At 50.4% G+C, this 18825-nt stretch overlaps 1 protein-coding gene across 3 annotated transcripts in view; it reads left to right on the top strand.

Annotated features, from left to right (window-relative positions):
* Positions 1-18825, top strand: part of NCAPD2 (non-SMC condensin I complex subunit D2) — a 76061-nt gene that overhangs the window by 37767 nt on the left and 19469 nt on the right. For all 3 annotated transcript variants that reach the window (XR_007772185.1, XM_050937049.1, XM_050937050.1), the window contains exon 26: positions 4523-4617. Coding sequence is in view for 2 of the 3 variants with exons in the window: in XM_050937049.1 (XP_050793006.1) it covers positions 4523-4617 (95 nt within the window). In the remaining variant the exon portion in view is untranslated. The remainder of the gene's footprint in view (positions 1-4522; positions 4618-18825) is intronic.

The raw sequence follows: 18825 nt of genomic DNA, 5'->3' as shown, positions 1-18825 counted from the left end.
TCTCAGAACCATCCTTGTGCCAATCCTGATATTGTTGGAAGTGACTATCCATCCACTGCAGAGTACATTGACTCTATATGGTTTGTATTCTACAGGAGGTCAGACTGGATGACCACAATGGTCCATTTTGGTCTTTTTGAATCTTAGAGATTTTGTCACCACAGCATATAACTGCTACCACCAGCCCTGTGCCTCATCTCTGCCCTGTGTGTTCTCTCCTCAAACATACTACTGTATGCTCCAGCATCTAGCCTTTTAACACTTAAACAACTTTAGTTGCTGTCACTTAAAGCAGACTTCTACCTGCCACGCTTACAGGGCCCAGCAAGACTGGAGCTCCAGCAGTCTAACCAGCTTGCCTGGTAAACACTGCCAAGCCAGATGTATTGCTGATTTGGCTCACATGGCCTTACGCTCCACCTTGTGTGCCAGAACCAAGCCTTAAAAGAAGCAGAATTTCCAGAGATCGTGGGTGGAACTGGCTGAGAAGATATTACTACAGGGTCAGCAACCTCTGGCGGGCCGGGCCAGTTTATCTGCCGTGTCGGCAGGTTCGGCGGACCGCGGCTCCCACTGGCCACAGTTCTTCGTCCCAGGCCAGTGGGGGTGGCAGGAAGCCCCGCGGGCTGAAGGATGTGCTGGCTGCAGCTTCCAGCCACCCCCACTGGCCTGGGACGGCGAACCGTGGCCAGTGGGAGCCGCGGTCCGCCGAACCTGCCAACACAGCAGATAAACAAACTGGCCCGGCCTGCCAGGCTGCTTATCTGGCGAGCCGCGTGCCAGAGGTTGCTGACCCCTGTATTACTATGTGGTCAGACACATGTACACTTGAACAACTCCTCCTAAGGAGGGATACCTCCCACTTGCATAGGTCTCTTGGTGCCCACACCTACTTCTCTGTGAGTATGTGCCATTTGGCTTTCCCTGTATCCAAGGTGTTTGAAGAATCTCCACACCCTGAGGAGAGAGGGGTTCCTGATTGGTTTCTATCAGGCATGAGCTGGGACAGCAGCTCTTTGAGCTGAACCATTGTTCAGACCTCCTTTAACTGAAGATTTCCTTGCTGAACAGGGCTTAGTTAGAAAACTATCTACTGAATGTGCCAAGGAAGTTTCAGGTCTCTTTGGGAGCTTCACTTACTGGCTCAAGTGCTCACTACTTTGAGTCTGGATTCAGAGGACAAACTGCTTTGAAAACGCATATCTAGTACTATTAAAGGATGCCAGTTGTGAGAACCTACCTCTGCAGTATTGCGTTCAGCCCCACTAAATGTGATTCCCTAGTGGGTCAGTGCTGCTCTTGGGAAGTCCTATGTTTAGTCATTAACGCTTCATTCAGAAGCTCCAATTCTCTCAACTTGCTTGGTAGCCTCCTCCTGGGCATAACCTCTTACCTTGTAAATTAAGGTTTTTCCCCTACCTCTAAGATAGTCAGGGGGTTCCTAAATGGGTCCTGGATTCCTGCTCTCTGTGTTTTCACTGATCTGTTTTCCAGGCCTCAGGCTCCCTGTTCAGACCTGTCTCCGTTATTTTCACATGCAGAAAGGAATTCATTGGTCTGGCATCCAGCTACTGGGTTACAGTGCCAACATAGGCTAATGAAGCTGCTGAAACTGTTTTGGTATTTTGGCACCTCCTATACTAGGTCTGGAATTGGCTCACAACCTCAATTAGCTGCTTCTGTGCCACGGGTGTTAGCAGACCTGCTTGTGCATGGAAATTGACTGTACAGGTCTGTCACAACTTACGCACATTTAACATGTGCAATTTCAGCTTTATGCTGAAGGGCCCGCAGGAGCCCGGAAGAGCCCTTTAAATGCCGCCCTGGCCCTGCTGCCGGAGCTGCGAGTGGGATTTAAAGGGCTTGGAGATATAATTTTCAGTATACGTGGTTTTCGCTTTACACGATAACCACAGAACGGAACCCCCGCATATGATAAGACTTGCCTGTAGGTGTTTGAGTGCTAGTTGCAGCCTGCATGGAGGTAAGCTTCTCTCCTCTTCCCCCTGCCCTCCCCCCAGCTGACTTGTTTCCTCCGTACAAATTGCTCCCGTTTTACTTCTGAACCCCTTCTCTCCCCTTGAACTCTTTTCCTAGAATCTTTTGGAAACTTCAAATTCAAGGCTGCTTTAAATTGTCTATTGTCCACCCAGTCTATTCTCTCTATTTGGCAGTAGGCTTTTCTGCTTTTTTGTAAGAGGGTAAGAAAATGGGATTGATCCAGGTGGAAGAGCCTGGTTCAAATTGCAACCCTTCTCAAAGGCAGTGAGATAAGTGTCTATAATCCCCTGCTGCTGGGGGAGGACAACAATTGAGCCTATCTGCTCTCTCCAGAGTTGGTGGTCTGTGTTCTATAACTACTTATCAGTTCACTAGATTTCTGGTCCCTTTAATCTCTAGAGCTCTAGTTCATGCTGTCACGGCTGTTTGTGTTCCTCATAGCAGTTTCACTGCCAGCTGGCATGTTTTTTCCTGTTTAAGTTCTCTCTGATACTCCAGTTTCTCTCTATCTGCAGCTTTTCCGATTCCAAGAATTGATTGTTAGGAAGCCCAGTTGGGATGGGGCCCAGCTGCTGCTTTGCGTGTGTACACACACTGTACACACAGTTCCACTGGAAACGTCCTCCTTGGACTCTCCTGTGTCCACTGGAGAACTGGTCATTCCCAGTTTTCTCACAGTTCTGGTACCCAGTTTTTCCTCCAGATACTGCAGACTGACCAGCAATGCCTTTTTTCACTGTTTTTTATTGTCTAGCCCTTTTTCTTTGCACAACTCCACTTGCTGCTTTTTTGTGAGCGGTTCATATTTGATTTTCCTGACCATCTTTTCTTACTCTCTTCTCAAAAAGCTACATTAAGCTACTTTTTCTCTTGCTTTTTCCTTAATACTTGTTTTTACTGCTGTCACTTACTGCAAATTGCCACTGTCACGTTAATCCCACTCGTTCCACCATTATCATGGGTCCAGGGTTAGCTGCACTTCTGACCCCCTTCTGTGGTATCTCTGAATGCACTCCCTCCAGATCTTAGGCCTCAAGCCTTTACTTTCCTGGAGAGGAATTATGTGATTCTCCCATTTTGACTGATCCCTGGACTATAGCCCCTTGTATACCAACCATGATTTCTCATCCAGCTTGATTGGGTTAAGCCCTGCAAGTCTTCCCTTCAGGAGCTATGACTAGTGTTGAATACTGTGACTCAAGAGAGCCTTCTGAAATCTAAGTATTTATTCTTTGAGTAGTGTCTGTATGGATCCTCCACTGTAGATGTGTCTGCGTTCTGTGCTGCTGACACAGAACTTAGGTAGCAGTGTCCATTGGGCCTACACGTGCTCTGTCTCTCCTCATGCTGCACTATGAGGCTAGCCAGCTGATGGACTGATTCTGTCTACTGTGACCAGTCAAGTCACAGGACAGCTGATTGATATCCAGTGTCCCCAGTCTCTGTACCAAATGTGTACAAAGGTGGGGCCTGTGGGGCATGCACGACACTGTCCAAGGGGGAATCCACAGTGCTATTTGGAGACTGCTGGGCTCTGAAAAAATCCCCCCTTGGTTTTGTCAGCCAGTGTTTGGGCACATTTCACTTAGCATGATAACTGCTGGCCCTGTCAAGTCTCTCCCTCTGGGGTTGCTAGCCTGCCCAGAAGCTCATCTTCCAGAATTAGGTACTGTTTGTGCTGTTACACTAGTCACTGAATTATTTTGGGAATTCTACCTGAGAGAGCCTGTTGACTTGACCCCTCTATCACTATGGGGACCTATGGGAATTGAGCCCTCTATTATGGACACAAACGATCCCTAGGATTCCTCCGTTCTCCTTGAGCTCTCCTGCCAGAAAAATAAAGCTTCTCATAGATTCTCCTGGGTTGAGTAACAGTGACACAGCCTCCTCAAATATTCTGAATCCAAATTGCTTGACACCAAAGACGCTAATAAACTTATGCTGAAAGTGTATCAGGCTTTGCCAGGCCAGCAGGGAATAACTCATGACTCTGCTTCCCCTGCTAAAGTTTTCCCCAAAGTAAGAGGGTCAGCAAGTCTCAATGTATAGGAAAAAAAATCTTTTCCCCAAGATATATACTTCCCTTAAATCTTCTACTAAAGGAAAAGTGAGGAAAGTTTGGTACCGACTCTGAGACTGCAATGTCAACTCCTTAAAGTCCTCCATCCCAGAAGAGGGCTGTCATTTCCTATGCTTCCATCCTCAAAACCTCTTTTGATCCTGGCTTTAGGCCTTTAGTAAACCTGTAGGGGTATTTCTTGTGCTAGTCTTGAATGTTCCTTCTGGTGGTAGTTCATCTGTTTCTCTAGGTTTGGCTGTGCAGCTTCCAAGAAGTGTGTGCATGTGTAGGTGTATACAGACCCACCTTCCGAAGCTGATGAACATAGCCATGCCAAAAATCACTGGGGCTGGTGACAGGCCATTTAAATTGGAAACTCTGTTCTCTAGCTTGTCCCAAACTGTACATTCATTCCTTCATTAGTATATGCCTTGTAATCATTTTGTGTGTCCTGTGCAGGGTAATGCCATCTACAACTTGCTTCCGGATATTATCAGCCGCCTCTCAGACCCAGACTGCGGCGTGGAGGAAGAGTCCTTCCATACCATTATGAGGTATTCTGGGGTAATGGATGTTGTCTTAAGACTATGTATATCTTGGTATGCAACATAGAATATCAGGGTTGGAAGGGACCTCACAACATGTAGAATGGTCTAGAGAAAGAGTGCAGTGCTGTATAAAATACATTCCAGTCACTGTCTGATCAGAACTGTTGACTTGTTTCATAATGAGAAGTTGAAATAGGAATTGCAGTTAAAAAAAAAAAAAGGCAGTAAATCTGTAGGGGTATATCTTGTGCTAGTCTCGAATGCTCCCTCTAGCAGCTGTTGATCTGTTTCTTTAGCTTTGGCTGTGCACCCTCCAAGAGGTAGGTAGGTAGGTAGAGAGGGGTGTGTGTATGTGTGTGTGTGTGTGTGTGTGTGTGTACACACAGACCTACCTCCACCTGCTTTGTAGCTAGATATGGGTGAGGGGGTGGTATTGATCACTGTAGCAATAGAGAGATGTCTGCAGGTTTTGCACCTGTTCTGGCAGCGTCTGGTGTCACTCTGACTTGGTAGGTCCTGGTTTGTGGAGAGCTGCTGATGAGGTTGTTGTGGGGGTTGTTTGAAGGCCAGAAGAGGGGGTTTGGGAAAGGTTTCTTTCAGGAGGTGGAAGAATAAGGGTTATTTAATGATACCCTGTACAGTTTCCAGGATAGAGTGGTAGGTTACAACTAAGAGGGTGCAGCTGGAGGGTTTTTCCCCCTTGTATTCAAGCAGGTTCTCTCAGAATATGTGGATTTCTCATTTTGTGATGCAGTCTACTTCTCTGGTGGCATGTCTTTGGTGAGGGTAGTTTTAATTGTGTTAAGGTATGTATCCTGGACTTTCTCCTCCAAGCATATTCTGTGGTCTGAGTACCTGGTTGTGTATAAGAATTCTTGGAGTGGTTACTGGATCTATGAAGGTAGGTGTGGGTTTCTTGTCCGTAAGGTTCCATTGTTGAAGCTGCTAATGTTGTCTAGGAAGCTGATGCTAGTTCCAGAGAATATAATGGACAAGTGGTGGTGGTTGAAGTTATGGTGGAAATCTGAAGGAGATTAGGTTGTCTGTCCAGAGGATGAAAATATCATTGACATATCTTAAGTGCATCATTGGTTTCATGAAGCATTTGTCCAGAAATTCTTCCTTAAGATGGCCTATGAGCACACTGGGGAGCCATCCTAGTACCCCTGGCTGTTCCCTTGTTTTGGACAAAATGTTTGAATATAAAATTGTTATGGGTAAGGATGAAATGAATGAGTTTGGAGATCTGAGTGTTGTTGATAGTCCTGTAGTTATTTGAGGCAGGCAGTGATGCCATCATTATGAGGGATGTTGGTTTAGAGCAGGGGTTCTTCTTCGAGTGATTGCTCACATCCATTCCAGTTAGATGTGCGCGCCGCACGTGCACGTTCGTCGGAAACTTTTTACCCTAGCAACTCCAGTGGGCCGGCAGGTCGCCCCCTGGAGTGGCGCCGCCATGGCGCTCAATATATATCCCTGCCGGCCCACCCGCTCCTCAGTTCCTTCTTACCGCCGTGTCGGTCGTTGGAACTGTGGAGCGCGGCATAGCTGTCCTCCACGTCCCTAGCTCTCCTTGTTATCTCTCGTTATTGTTATAGTTGTTAGTTAGATCGTTAAGTATAGTTAGTAAGTAATTAAGTGTAAATAGTGTTGTAAATAGTTGTTCGCCGGGGCTGTAGCCCTTCCCGGCACCGGGCTCATGCCTGGTTCGCCGGGCTTTAAGCAGTGTGCGGCCTGTAAGAAGCCTATGCCTACCAGCGACCCCCACGACGCGTGCCTGAAGTGCCTGGGGGAATCGCACAGATCGGACAAGTGCCGCATCTGCAAGGCTTTTAAGCCCAGGACAAAAAAGGAGAGAGACCAAAGACTCCGGACTCTCCTCATGGAGGCGGCACTTGACCCGGCGGCTTCGCAGGCCGTGATCTCGGCGCCGGTACCGGATCGCACCGGCACCGGGAAGACTCCCCGGCACCGACCTTCTCCGGCACCGGGTGCAGAGCCAAGACCGTCAGCGTCTGCTACTCCAGCCAGGCAGACCCGACTGGAGCGCCCGGCCTCGACATCGGCCGCGGCGCCGCCGGCACCGTCGACTCCGGGCCCGGCGGGTCCGTCGAGTCCGGTGCCGCCAAGCTCCCCCATAAGATCTGGGGTTGAGATATTGGTCGCATCCACGCCGGAGACCTTCGCCTCGGCACGGGACCTTATTGCCTTGACAGAGCCTACTCAGCTGCCACCCCCGGTACCTCCGGTGCGGGTCGCATCTAGAGGCAAGCCCATGATGTCGGCACCGTCTCGGGACTCGCGCTCGCGGTCCAGGTCCCGACGTCACGGCAGGTCAAGATCCCATCGCCGCTCGCAGTCCCGGCACCGCTCCCCTCGGCGGTACCGGTCGCACTCGCGGCACCGATCGACCTCCAGACGGTCGCGGTCTGACTCCAGCCGCCGATACCGGCACCGTGACTCCAGGAGCCAGTCCCGCCGTCACTCGCCGCACCGGTCGACCTCCCGGCACCGAGCTGGTGGCAGGTCCAGGTCGACCTCCTGGCACCGCGTCGGTGGCAGGTCCCGGTCCCGATCCCGGCACCGAAGCGGCGGCCGGTACCGGTCCAGATCCCGGCACCGAGACAGAACCCGGTCCCGATCCCGGCACCGCTATGACTCCCGGTACCGATCCCCGGCACCGAGAAGATCGTCGCTGCCGACCCGCGCAGACCCTTACCAGCCAGGGTCGGCCCCGCCGTGGCCTTCTAGGCAGCCGTCGGTGTCTTCGCAAACGGACAGCGGGTATGCGCTGGGCACCGACCGGCAGGCGGCGCTCTTTCAAGACCCGCCGCAACAGGACCAAGGCCCGCAGCAGTGGGGGTTTTGGACCCCATGGGCATACCATCAAGCCCAGGGCCCCCAACAGCTTCCTGCTAGGCCTGCGACGGCGGAGCACAGGGTGCCGGAGGCCTCGTTGTCTCGCCCCCCTCCCTCCCCGGATGGAGAGGAAGGGTCCAAGCAGCAAGACTCCGCTCTGGCTCCTGAGGCAGAGGCGAGGGCCGAGGGGGACCCCCCATTGGACACTTTCTTGCCGGGGGTCTCCTCATCCTCTTCCCCTGATGAAGCGGTGGCTGGCACCTCCTCCAGTAGCCCCCCCCCGCTGGATCTCAGGGCACACCAAGACCTCCTTAGGCGAGTAGCTCAGAATCTGAGCCTACAAGCCGAGGAGGTCTCGGAGATCGAGGATCCGATTGTCACCATCCTCTCGTCGGATGCTTCCACCAGGGTCGCCCTACCCTTCATTAGGACGATCCAGGCCAACGCCAATACTATCTGGCAGTCACCGGCCTCCATCCCCCCTACGGCGAGGGGCGTCGAGAGGAAGTACATGGCCCCCTCTAAAGGCTATGAGTACCTCCATGTCCACCCGACACCGTGTTCCCTGGTGGTACAGTCGGTGAATGACAGGGAGCGTCATGGGCAGGAAGCTCCAGCCCCCAAATCCAGGGAGGCCAGGCGTATGGACCTCCTTGGACGCAAAGTATACTCGGCTGGGGCGCTGCAGCTCAGGGTTTCGAACCAACAAGCCCTGCTCAGCAGGTACGCGTTCAACTCATGGGTGGCAGCGGACAAATTTAAAGAGCTGCTGCCGCAAGACACCCGCCAAGAATTTGCGGCCATCCTAGATGAGGGCAAGAAGGTTGCGCGTACATCATTGCAAGCTTCTTTGGACGCTGCAGACTCGGCTGCCCGCACCCTCGCCTCGGGGGTAACGATGCGCCATATCTCCTGGCTGCAGGTCTCTGGCCTTCCTCCGGAGCTCCAACATACCATCCAGGACCTCCCGTTCGAAGGCCAGGGCCTGTTTTCGGAAAAGACAGACCCCAGACTTAAGAGTCTAAAGGACAATCGGGTCATTATGCGCTCCCTCGGGATGCACACGCCGGGAACGCAGCGCAGACCCTTCCGGCCACAGCAGCAACAGCAGCGCAGGCCATACCCCCAGTTCCGCCAACGGCAGAACCTCAATAGGCGCCGTGGCAGGAATGGAAGGCATAGGCATTCGGGGAACCAAGGGGGGCAGAATCAAGGCTCCTCTAAGCCCCCGCCTGGACCCAAGCCTTCATTTTGAAGGTGCGCCCGAGGGCGCAGTAACAGTTTCCCCCACGGATCCTTCCCCCCCGTTTTCCAACTGCCTTTCGTTTTTCCTCCCGGCGTGGACCCAAATAACATCGGACCGCTGGGTCTTACGCACGGTGCAGACGGGATACCGCCTGCAGTTTATATCATTTCCTCCTTCCCGCCCCCCTTCCTCGTCCCTCTTCAGGGACCCCTCTCATGAGCAATTCCTTCGGCAGGAGGTACAGACGCTCCTCAGCAAAGGAGCTATAGAGGCGGTTCCGGAAAACGAGAAAGGCAAGGGGTTTTATTCCTGCTACTTTCTGATCCCCAAGGCCAAGGGAGGCCTCAGGCCTATCCTCGACCTGCGAGAGCTCAACAAATACCTGGTGAAGTTGAAGTTCCGCATGGTATCCCTGGGGACCATTATCCCATCCCTGGATCCGGGAGACTGGTACGCCGCCCTCGACATGCAGGACGCTTATTTTCACATTGCCATTTGGCCACACCACAGAAGTTTCCTTCGTTTCGTGGTGGGCCCCCTTCACTACCAATTTGCAGTCCTCCCATTTGGCCTTTCTACGGCCCCGAGGGTATTTACAAAATGCATGGCAGTCGTTGTGGCACATCTTCGGCGCAGTCGTATCCACGTGTTCCCTTACCTAGACGATTGGTTAATTCGGGGCACGTCGGAACTGCAAGTTTGCAGCCACGTCCACGTGATCACCGGCCTGTTTGCTACCTTGGGCCTCATGATCAACATGGACAAGTCCACCCTGATCCCCACGCAGAGGGTGGAGTTCATCGGGGCCGTCCTGGACGCGACCGTGGCCAGGGCTCTTCTGCCGTTGCCGAGGTTCCAGGCATTGTCGGCGATCGTTCAACGACTGCGGGCAGCCCCCTTGACATCAGTGCGGACATGTCTAGCCCTGTTAGGCCACATGGCAGCATGCACGTTTGTGACCGGTTATGCTCGGCTCCGCATGAGGCCCCTCCAGTTGTGGCTCATCGAACATTACCGGCCGGCAAGGCAGCCGCTAGACATGCTGATCACAATCCCCCAAGGGGTGTTAGATTCTCTCGACTGGTGGCTAGACCAGTCCGTAGTGTGTGCGGGGCTCCCTTTCCACCCACCTCAGCCCTCGGTGTCCCTGACAACGGATGCCTCAGATCTCGGCTGGGGGGCCCACCTGGGAACCCTGAGAACGCAGGGCCTGTGGTCCCCGCAGGAGGTGAGGTTGCACATCAACATGCGGGAGTTGAGAGCGGTCCGCCTTGCTTGTCAAACGTTCTGTCACCAGCTTCGAGGTCGTTGTGTCGCGGTGTTTACCGACAACACAACGACCATGTACTATATCAACAAGCAGGGCGGCACCAGATCCTCTCCCCTGTGTCACGAGGCGATGCGACTCTGGGACTTTTGTGTAGCCCACTCCATTCACCTCACGGCTTCCTTCCTCCCCGGAGTACGGAACACGCTGGCAGATCGCTTGAGCAGATCCTTCCTATCGCACAAGTGGTCCCTTCGCCCGGACGTCGCTCTCTCCATCTTCCAGAGGTGGGGTTATCCCCATGTGGACCTCTTCGCGTCCGGGGGGAACAAGAAGTGCCAGGCGTTCTGCTCCTTTCAGGGCAGGGAGCCCGGGTCGATAGCGGATGCCTTCCTTATTCCGTGGACGACCCACTTGTACTACGCGTTTCCCCCGTTTCCTCTGGTTCACAGGGTCCTTCTGAAGGTGCGCAGGGACAGGACTCGCGTGATCATGGTAGCCCCGGCGTGGCCCAGGCAACATTGGTACCCCATGCTGCTGGACCTGGCCATAGCCGACCCAGTTCCCCTGCCCCTTCACCCGGACCTGATTACCCAGGAGCACGGGACTCTCTGTCACCCGGACCTGCAGTCGCTGCACCTAGCGGCGTGGTTCCTGCGTGGCTGACCGGCTCTGAACTGCGCCGCTCCACACCGGTGCGGGAGGTGCTTTTGGGCAGCAGGAAGCCTTCCACGAGAGCGACATACTCGGCCAAGTGGAAGCGTTTCTCCTGTTGGTGCGTGGAGAGAGGTCTCCGCCCTATGGAAGTTTCGGTGGCCAATATCTTAGACTACGTTTGGTCCCTCAAACAACAGGGTCTGGCGATATCGTCGTTGCGGGTCCACCTGGCAGCTATCTCCACCTTTCACCCGGGTGGGGATGGTCGCTCTGTTTTTTCTCACCCGACGGTGTCTAGATTCCTTAAGGGGCTGGAACGTTTATACCCTAACGTCCGACTCCCTGCTCCAACCTGGGATCTTAACCTGGTGTTGTATCGGCTCATGGGGCCCCCCTTTGAGCCGTTAGCTACTTGCTCCCTACTTTATCTCTCTTGGAAGACTGCCTTTTTAGTAGCTATCACCTCAGCTAGGCGGGTGTCGGAACTCCGGGCTCTTGTGGTAGACCCCCCGTATACAGTCTTCCACAAAGATAAGGTGCAGCTGAGGCCACACCCTGCCTTTCTCCCCAAGGTAGTCTCGACCTTCCACATCAACCAAGAGATATTCCTTCCGGTTTTTTTCCCGAAACCTCACTCTTCAGGCAGGGAGCAGCAGCTCCACTCACTTGATGTCCGTAGGGCTCTCGCGTTCTATGTGGAGAGGACCAAACCCTTCCGCAAATCCCCCCAGCTTTTCGTGGCGGTAGCGGACCGCATGAAGGGGCTTCCTATCTCCTCCCAGAGGTTATCCTCATGGGTAACGTCCTGTATCAGGACCTGCTATGACTTGGCCCACGTCCCTACGGGCCGGGTGACTGCGCATTCTACCAGGGCGCAGGCGTCGTCGCTGGCTTTCCTCGCCCGTGTGCCCATCCAGGAAATCTGTCGGGCAGCGACCTGGTCATCGGTCCACACCTTTGCTTCCCACTACGCCCTGGTCCAGCAGTCAAGAGAGGACGCGGCCTTCGGATCTGCAGTGCTCCATGCCGCGACTTCTCACTCCGACCCCACCGCCTAGGTATGGCTTGGGATTCACCTAACTGGAATGGATGTGAGCAATCACTCGAAGAAGAAAAGACGGTTACTCACCTTTGTAACTGTTGTTCTTCGAGATGTGTTGCTCACATCCATTCCACACCCGCCCTCCTTCCCCACTGTCGGAGTAGCTGGCAAGAAGGAACTGAGGAGCGGGTGGGCCGGCAGGGATATATATTGAGCGCCATGGCGGCGCCACTCCAGGGGGCGACCTGCCGGCCCACTGGAGTTGCTAGGGTAAAAAGTTTCCGACGAACGTGCACGCGCGGCGCGCACACCTAACTGGAATGGATGTGAGCAACACATCTCGAAGAACAACAGTTACAAAGGTGAGTAACCGTCTTTTCTCAAACTGGGGGTCATGAGGTTTATGTGGGGAGTCATGAGCTCATGACCTCTACCCCCCAAACCCCGCTTTGCCTCCAGCATTTATAATGGTGTTTAAATTAAATGGTGGCGGGGGGGGAGGGGAGGAGGGAGTGTTGCACTCAGAGGCTTGCTATGTGAAAGGGGTCACTAGTACAAAAGTTTAAGAATCACCTGGTGTAGAGGAAGATGATATCTATAGTGGCAAGGATTGAGTTCTGAGGAAGGTTGTTAATGTTGTAGAGTTTCTGCAGGAAGCTGTCCCTTTGTGTGAAAGTGGTTTGAGGATGGTTTGAGTCCTGATTTCTTCTATAAGAGTGCCATGGCCAGATATGATGGGTCCTCAGCAGCAGGCAGACTTAAGCAGACTTAAGTACTGCAGAGCATTTTTGAGGAAAATTCTAAATTTTTTTCAGTTGGTATTTGACTTATATGGTTACTGAATCCCAATCATGTCCCAGAGCTGTATTTGTTTTTTGGGGAGTTCCCGCATGTTGTGGATGGAGGGCTTCACACACAGTGGACACTGGAAAGTGCAGTAAGGTATCCAAAGTCATCTATTTATAGATGAATAATATTGACCATTTGAGTCCTAGAGGGGCATCATTCTAGCTCTCGCTTTTTTAAGAATTATTTTTAACGCAAGGAAGCCTTTGCTTGAAGATTTTCTGTGATAATCTTACATAAATTTCTCCATTCTTTGACTAATAAGGGCCACAAATATGCCCCATCCTGGAAACAAAAGGAACATCTGGGATGAAAGCAAAATCAGTGTTCAAGTTTTTTTAAAGGGGAAATCTATCCTCATGTTCTGAATAAGAATTAACTATAGTTTGAAGGCAACATACTTTCTGGCATTAGGAAAGTAGAATGAAATTATTTTATCTGTAATAGTTCTTTGCTGGTGAGTATTTTTAGATGACTGGGGGCTCTCCTAGTAACTGATGGGTCTAGTTCTCTTAACCTCAACCCCTGCAAAAATGCAAGTTGTTACAGCACCCTAAAAATGGATGTTTTCCACTGTTCCCAAAATGTGACTTTTTTGCCACTTCATGTGAAAAAACAAAAGACAGGAAAGAGACAATCTGCTTAACTGCAATGATCTAGTTGTGAAAAGTGAAATATCAGAATCTATAAACTCTCCATTGGGAACTATGCTATAAATTGTCTTCTGCCACTAAGCTTAGGAAAGATCATTAGGGCCTGGCAGAAGTCCTAAGCTTTCTCGGCTGGTGTGGTGAGGAAGGTATACAGATGTTAAGAATGTTAAGGTTACAAAGTCAAGCCTGCAGAAGTTAAGAAGTGCTAGAATTAAGGTTCCCTGTGCAATGTTAATTTGGCCCCCTTGCGTTTAAGTATTATGGTGGTCTTTTTTTAATTAGTCATACTATTTATTTATTTATCTCCCCCTGCCCCATTCCCCCTGCTTCCATCAATATGCAGGATGGATAGTGCTCACTGAATGAGCTTCACAAAACCCCTCTGATGTGAGGTGGTATTATTACTTCTGTTTTGAAAATGAGAAACACATGCATAGAGTGAGGTCAAATGTCCCAATTTTGTCGGCCTGCTTTTGAGGTGTTTATGACCTGATTCTTTTCAGAATATATAGCATTATACAGTAACTCCTCACTTATCTTCATCCCAGTTCACGTCGTTTCGTTGTTATGTTGCTGATCAATTAGAGAACATGCTCGTTTAAAGTTGTGCAATGCTCCCTTATAACATTTGGCAGCCACCTGCTTTGTCCACTGCTTGCAGAAAGAGCAGCCTATTGGAGCTAGCTGGTGGGGGCTTGGAACCAGGGTGGACTGGCTGCCCAGCAGGCTATCAATTTCTGGGCAGTACAACTGTGCCTCCCCCCACTGCCATGTGCTGCACCTGCCCTCTGCCTTGGGGCTGCTCCTGGGAGCCTCCTGCTTGCTATGCAGTGAGAAGGGGGGAAAAGAGGGGTGCTAATGACAGGGTGTCCCCCTGCTCCTGTACCCCATCTCCACAGAGCATGGGGAGGCGGGGGGAGGACACACAACAGGGCTCAGGACAAAAGGAGCTTGCTGGCAGCAGTTGCTGTCTCAAGTTGCTGATCTACTTAAAGGCAGTGTACTTGAAGAGGCAATGTGCTGTGCGCGCGCGCTCTCTCTCTCTCTCTCTCCCTCTCGCTCTGTCTGCCATACTGTCTCCCCTCCTTCCATTTGTGCTGCCTTGTAGAATGTGAGGTTTCATTAACAATGTGTTAACCCTTGAGGGCTCAGCTGAGTGCTAGTTCATCATTCAGCACTATGGCATTCCCTGGGAAATATTCCACCCTCTGATTCCAGCACCTCAGCTAAGCTTCACAATCATCATTGCTGTGTACAGTATTAAATTGTTTAAAATCTATACTGTATGTGTATATGTATAATATAAGATAAAATAGTCTCTTGTCTGGTGAAAAAAATTTCCCTGGAACCTAACCTCTCTTTCCCCCCACCCCCCGCCCCATTTACATTAAGTGAAATGATGTTAAGCGAATCCAATTTTCCCATTGACTTCATTTGTGGTTGTGAATGCTCAGCAGTGCTGCAGATCAGACCCCAGGATCTCAAATTAGGCATCTGAAAAAAAAGGAACTGCCTGCCCTGTGAAAGGAAGGAGTTCTACAGCCAAGTCTCATTCATCACCCATCCATTATTCATTCTCCGGTCACTGTCCATCCAGTGCATTGAATGAGGCGGGGTCCTGTGGATAGAACCATCTAATAATGTAATTATAGCATAGTATATGTACGTTTAATTAAAAGACTGTATCATGCATATGCACAAGGGGCCCAGATAAACCTTCAATGTGGCATTTCCTAACTTTTGAGTGCTTGACTTTGTAACTTTAATTTTCTTTAATGTTGTTTTTTGATATCTTATAGGCTTTTAAAAAAGCAAATTGGAGACACATTTCATCATACGATATATTGATACCTACATGGGTCACAAGCAGTGCTGGAAGCTTTAGATCCACTGTACAGACCTCAATCACTTGAGCTAATGGAGTAACTGACAACTGTATTAGGTTTCAGAGTAGCAGCCGTGTTAGTCTGTATCCGCAAAAAGAACAGGATTACTTGTGGCACCTTAGAGACTAACAAATTTATTTGAGCATAAGCTTTCGTGGGCTACAGCCCACTTCATCGGATGCATGTAGTGGAAAATACAGTAGGAAGAGATATAATATAGTGTAGCGGTAATGAAAATGGCCCACTTCCAGCAATTGACGAGGGGATGTAAGGAACTGAGGGGGAGAATTAGCATGGGGAAATAATTTTACTTTGTGTAATGGCCCATCCACTCCCAGTCTTTATTCAAGCCTGTCCGCAGTCTCTACGCAAAATAATAAATGGACACAAATTGGACGTCAAGAATTATAACATTCAAAAACCAGTTGGAGAACACTTCGATCTCCCTGGTCACTCGATTACAGACCTAAGTCACAGTATTACAACAAAAAAACTTCAAAAACAGACTCCAACGAGAGACTGTTGAATTGGAATTTAATTTGCAAATTGGACACCATCAAACTAGGCTTGAATAAAGACTGGGAGTGGATGGGCCATTGCACAAAGTAAAACTATTTTTCCCCATGCTAATTTCTCCCCCTCCCCCTGCCAGTTCCTTACAGATGTCAATTGCTGGAAATGAGCCATTTTCATTACCACTACAAACAATTATTTTTCTCTCCTGCTGATAATAGCTCAACTTAACTAATCACTCTACTTATAGTGTGTATGGTAACATCCATTGTTTCATGTTCTCTGTACATGTATATATCTTCCTACTGTATTTTCCATTACATGCATCCGATGAAGTGGGTCTGTAGCCCACGAAAGCTTATGCTCAAATAAATTTGTTAGTCTCTAAGGTGCCACAAGTACTTCTTTTCTTTTTATATTAGGTTGTCATTTTCTAGATGAAGCAGCCACTAAAGGGGAATCATCTTTGCTGGAGTGCTCTCATGCAGTTGTAAGTGTTTTTGGTTTGGGTTTGGTTTTTTTTGTTTGTTTTTTTTTAAACATGGAGAAATACATTTTGCTGGAAAAATTTCAACAAAACTACCTGTGACAGGCAGCCATCATGGAAAACTTCAGCTTGGCAAATAAGTGACTGAAAACAAGTTCTTTTTAACTGGAAGCTTTGGGCAACCTTCACTGTAGGTGATGCTACCATTTCTGTGTATTTAAAAAAGGTCCAGATACTTCTAATATTAGTACTTGCTGAGAGCTCAAAATACAAACTCATCCCAGAGAAGGCAGTCACTTAGAAACAAGACACCTCTTTTGCCTCCACCTCTAGCCAAAGGCTCGTGCGCAAGGTGACTGCAGTTATGGAGGGAACAGGACTGGAGAGTTAGGGAGGAGGCAGGGATATATCTAGGGTGGCTGTAGCAGTGGATGGGGAGGCTGGGATGGGCATAGTTGCATCTTTGGTAGCAGCCAACTTTGAAGGGTCAGGGGATTACTGATTCAGAAGTTTCTCTCCCTGTGGTCTGGGCTTACCAGAGCTGAGCTGTGGAGTGGCTGCTCCCCTCTTTCTTCCCACCTTTTTGATGGGAAGGGAGGAGAATACAACTGTCTAAGGCTGGCAGTGGGGTAAGGAGCAGCCATCGGCATCCTGCTCCTATGTCTTTCTCTCCCTTCACGTATGTGTAAGGGAGTGCATGACATCAAAAGTAAATGTGAAATGAGTGGCAACTAGCAGGTCTGTAGCAGCTGAAGTGGACAATGGGTTGAGTGAATCAGGCAGGACCCCAAAGAGCTTTGTTCAGTTGCTCCCAGACTGTTCTTTCTCCCCGACGCAGCCCCTCTGTTCCCTACTCCCAGCTGACCCACCACACACACCACACCTGTGCTGGGGCTGGGGAGGAGATCCTGTGCTCACAAGATCAGACAGCTGATCAATTGGTGGCACCCAAATTATTCCCTTGATGTGTGTCAGTCCTAGTCTTGCTGCCTTTGTACCACAGTGAGAAGTTTGTTCTGTGTTGCTCTGCTCTAAGCTCTGGGGAGAGGTGCAGATCCTGTGTAACAGTATGGCACTCACATCTTGCTAGCAGCCCTTCTGGTCAGGTGCATCTGTGGTCTTTAAACAGTCCCGGCCCTGGTATTGGGCTGTATCCCCAGGGCGTCCTCCCTGGAGGCAATGGTTTTGCCCTCTTGGTCTGTTCTGGCCCCTGATCGCCAGCTAGGCCTCTTAACAGTTCAGTTTCCTTTCCGGGGGTTTATTGCTGTCCAATTGTAGGCCACTTCCCCTGTGGCTTATGGGTAGGGCCCTACTAAATTCATGTCCATGAAAAACACGTCACTGACTGTGAAATCTGGTCTTCTGCATGCTTTTATACAGATTCCATGGGGGAGACAGCGTTTCTGAAATTCGGGGTTCTGACCCAAAAGGGAGTTGCTGGGGGATCAAAAGGTTATTGGGGAAGGGGGAGGTGTTGCAGTATTGCCCCCTTTACTTCTGCACTGCCTTTGGAGCTGGGCGGCTGGAGAGCTGCAGCTTCTGACCGGGAGCCCAGCCCTGAAGACAGTGCCCCACCAGCGCAGAAGTAAGGGTGGCAATACCGTACCATGCTACCCCGACTTTTGCACTGTTGCGTTCAGAGCTGGGCAGCTGGAGAGTTGTAGCTGCTGACTGAGGGCCCAGCTCTACAGAATAAGGGTGGCAATACCTGCATTCCTTCCTTCTGTGCTGCTGCTGATGGTGGCTCTGCCTTCAGAGCTGGGTTCCTGGCTAGCAGCTGCTGCTCTTCAGCTGCCCAGTTCTGAAGCCAGCATCAGCAGCATAGAAGTAAGGGTAGCAGTACTGCAATCTCCTTCAATGACCATGCAACCCCCTACAACTCCTTTTTTTGTCAGGACCCCCACAATAACAACACCATGAAATTTCAGATTTAAATAGGCTGAAATCATGAACTTTTTAAACTCCCATGACTCTGAAATTGACCAAAATGGACCATTGGTAGAGCTCTACTTATGTGGGGGGAGGGCTGAAGCCTGCCTACTACTCTGGGTCCAGGGAATAGCAGCCACGCACTACTATGTCCCTTTTACAAAACTGTTTTCAGTTCCCTGTGCCACTTCTCTGTGGCCCCAGTCTTCACTAAAGCTTCACCCTTATCTCAGGGCTCTTTTATGTTCGGGCCCAGCAGGCAGCCAGGAGCTATTTTTCTGAGCTGTCTGCAGTGCTGCAATTCCCTTTGGCCAGCCAGGAGCACCAACTCCATTCCTCTGGCTCCAGCAAGGAACTGAATGTCTCTGGCTCTGTAGCTCCTCTTTATTTGGCCCTAATTGGCTGCTTCATTTGCAGCCAGGGTGGGCTGCGTGGAGGACTCCTCTACTGCACCTTTCCTGGGACAGGTGTGGCAGTACCCTGAAGCCTCCAGCAGGGGGTCTCTGGGCCAAGACCACCCAATCACACTCTTTTATGTAAAGACTAATTTACAGTAAGGTTAAATTGATTCCCCGGTATCACATTGGTTACAATAAAAGATAGTAAACTTTGGAAAACCGAGAATAGCAGAGTTGAAGGTAATACTTTCCTCAGAAGAACAATGAAACTCTCGACACCTTGCTCCTCAACATTACCTGCCTCTTTCCATGTGTCCATCACAACTCCTAATGAGGGCTCCTCTTCATGTGCTCCAGCTGGATCTCTGTATGGTCTGCGATGCAATACTGATCTGGAGAGTAACTGCTACTGGCTAACAGATTAATTTAGC

Source organism: Gopherus flavomarginatus, chromosome 1 (genome assembly GCF_025201925.1).
Source record: "Gopherus flavomarginatus isolate rGopFla2 chromosome 1, rGopFla2.mat.asm, whole genome shotgun sequence".
Taxonomy (NCBI): domain Eukaryota; kingdom Metazoa; phylum Chordata; order Testudines; family Testudinidae; genus Gopherus; species Gopherus flavomarginatus.
The sequence above is the reverse complement of the archived record's forward strand: the minus strand, read 5'-3'. Positions and strand labels throughout refer to the sequence as shown.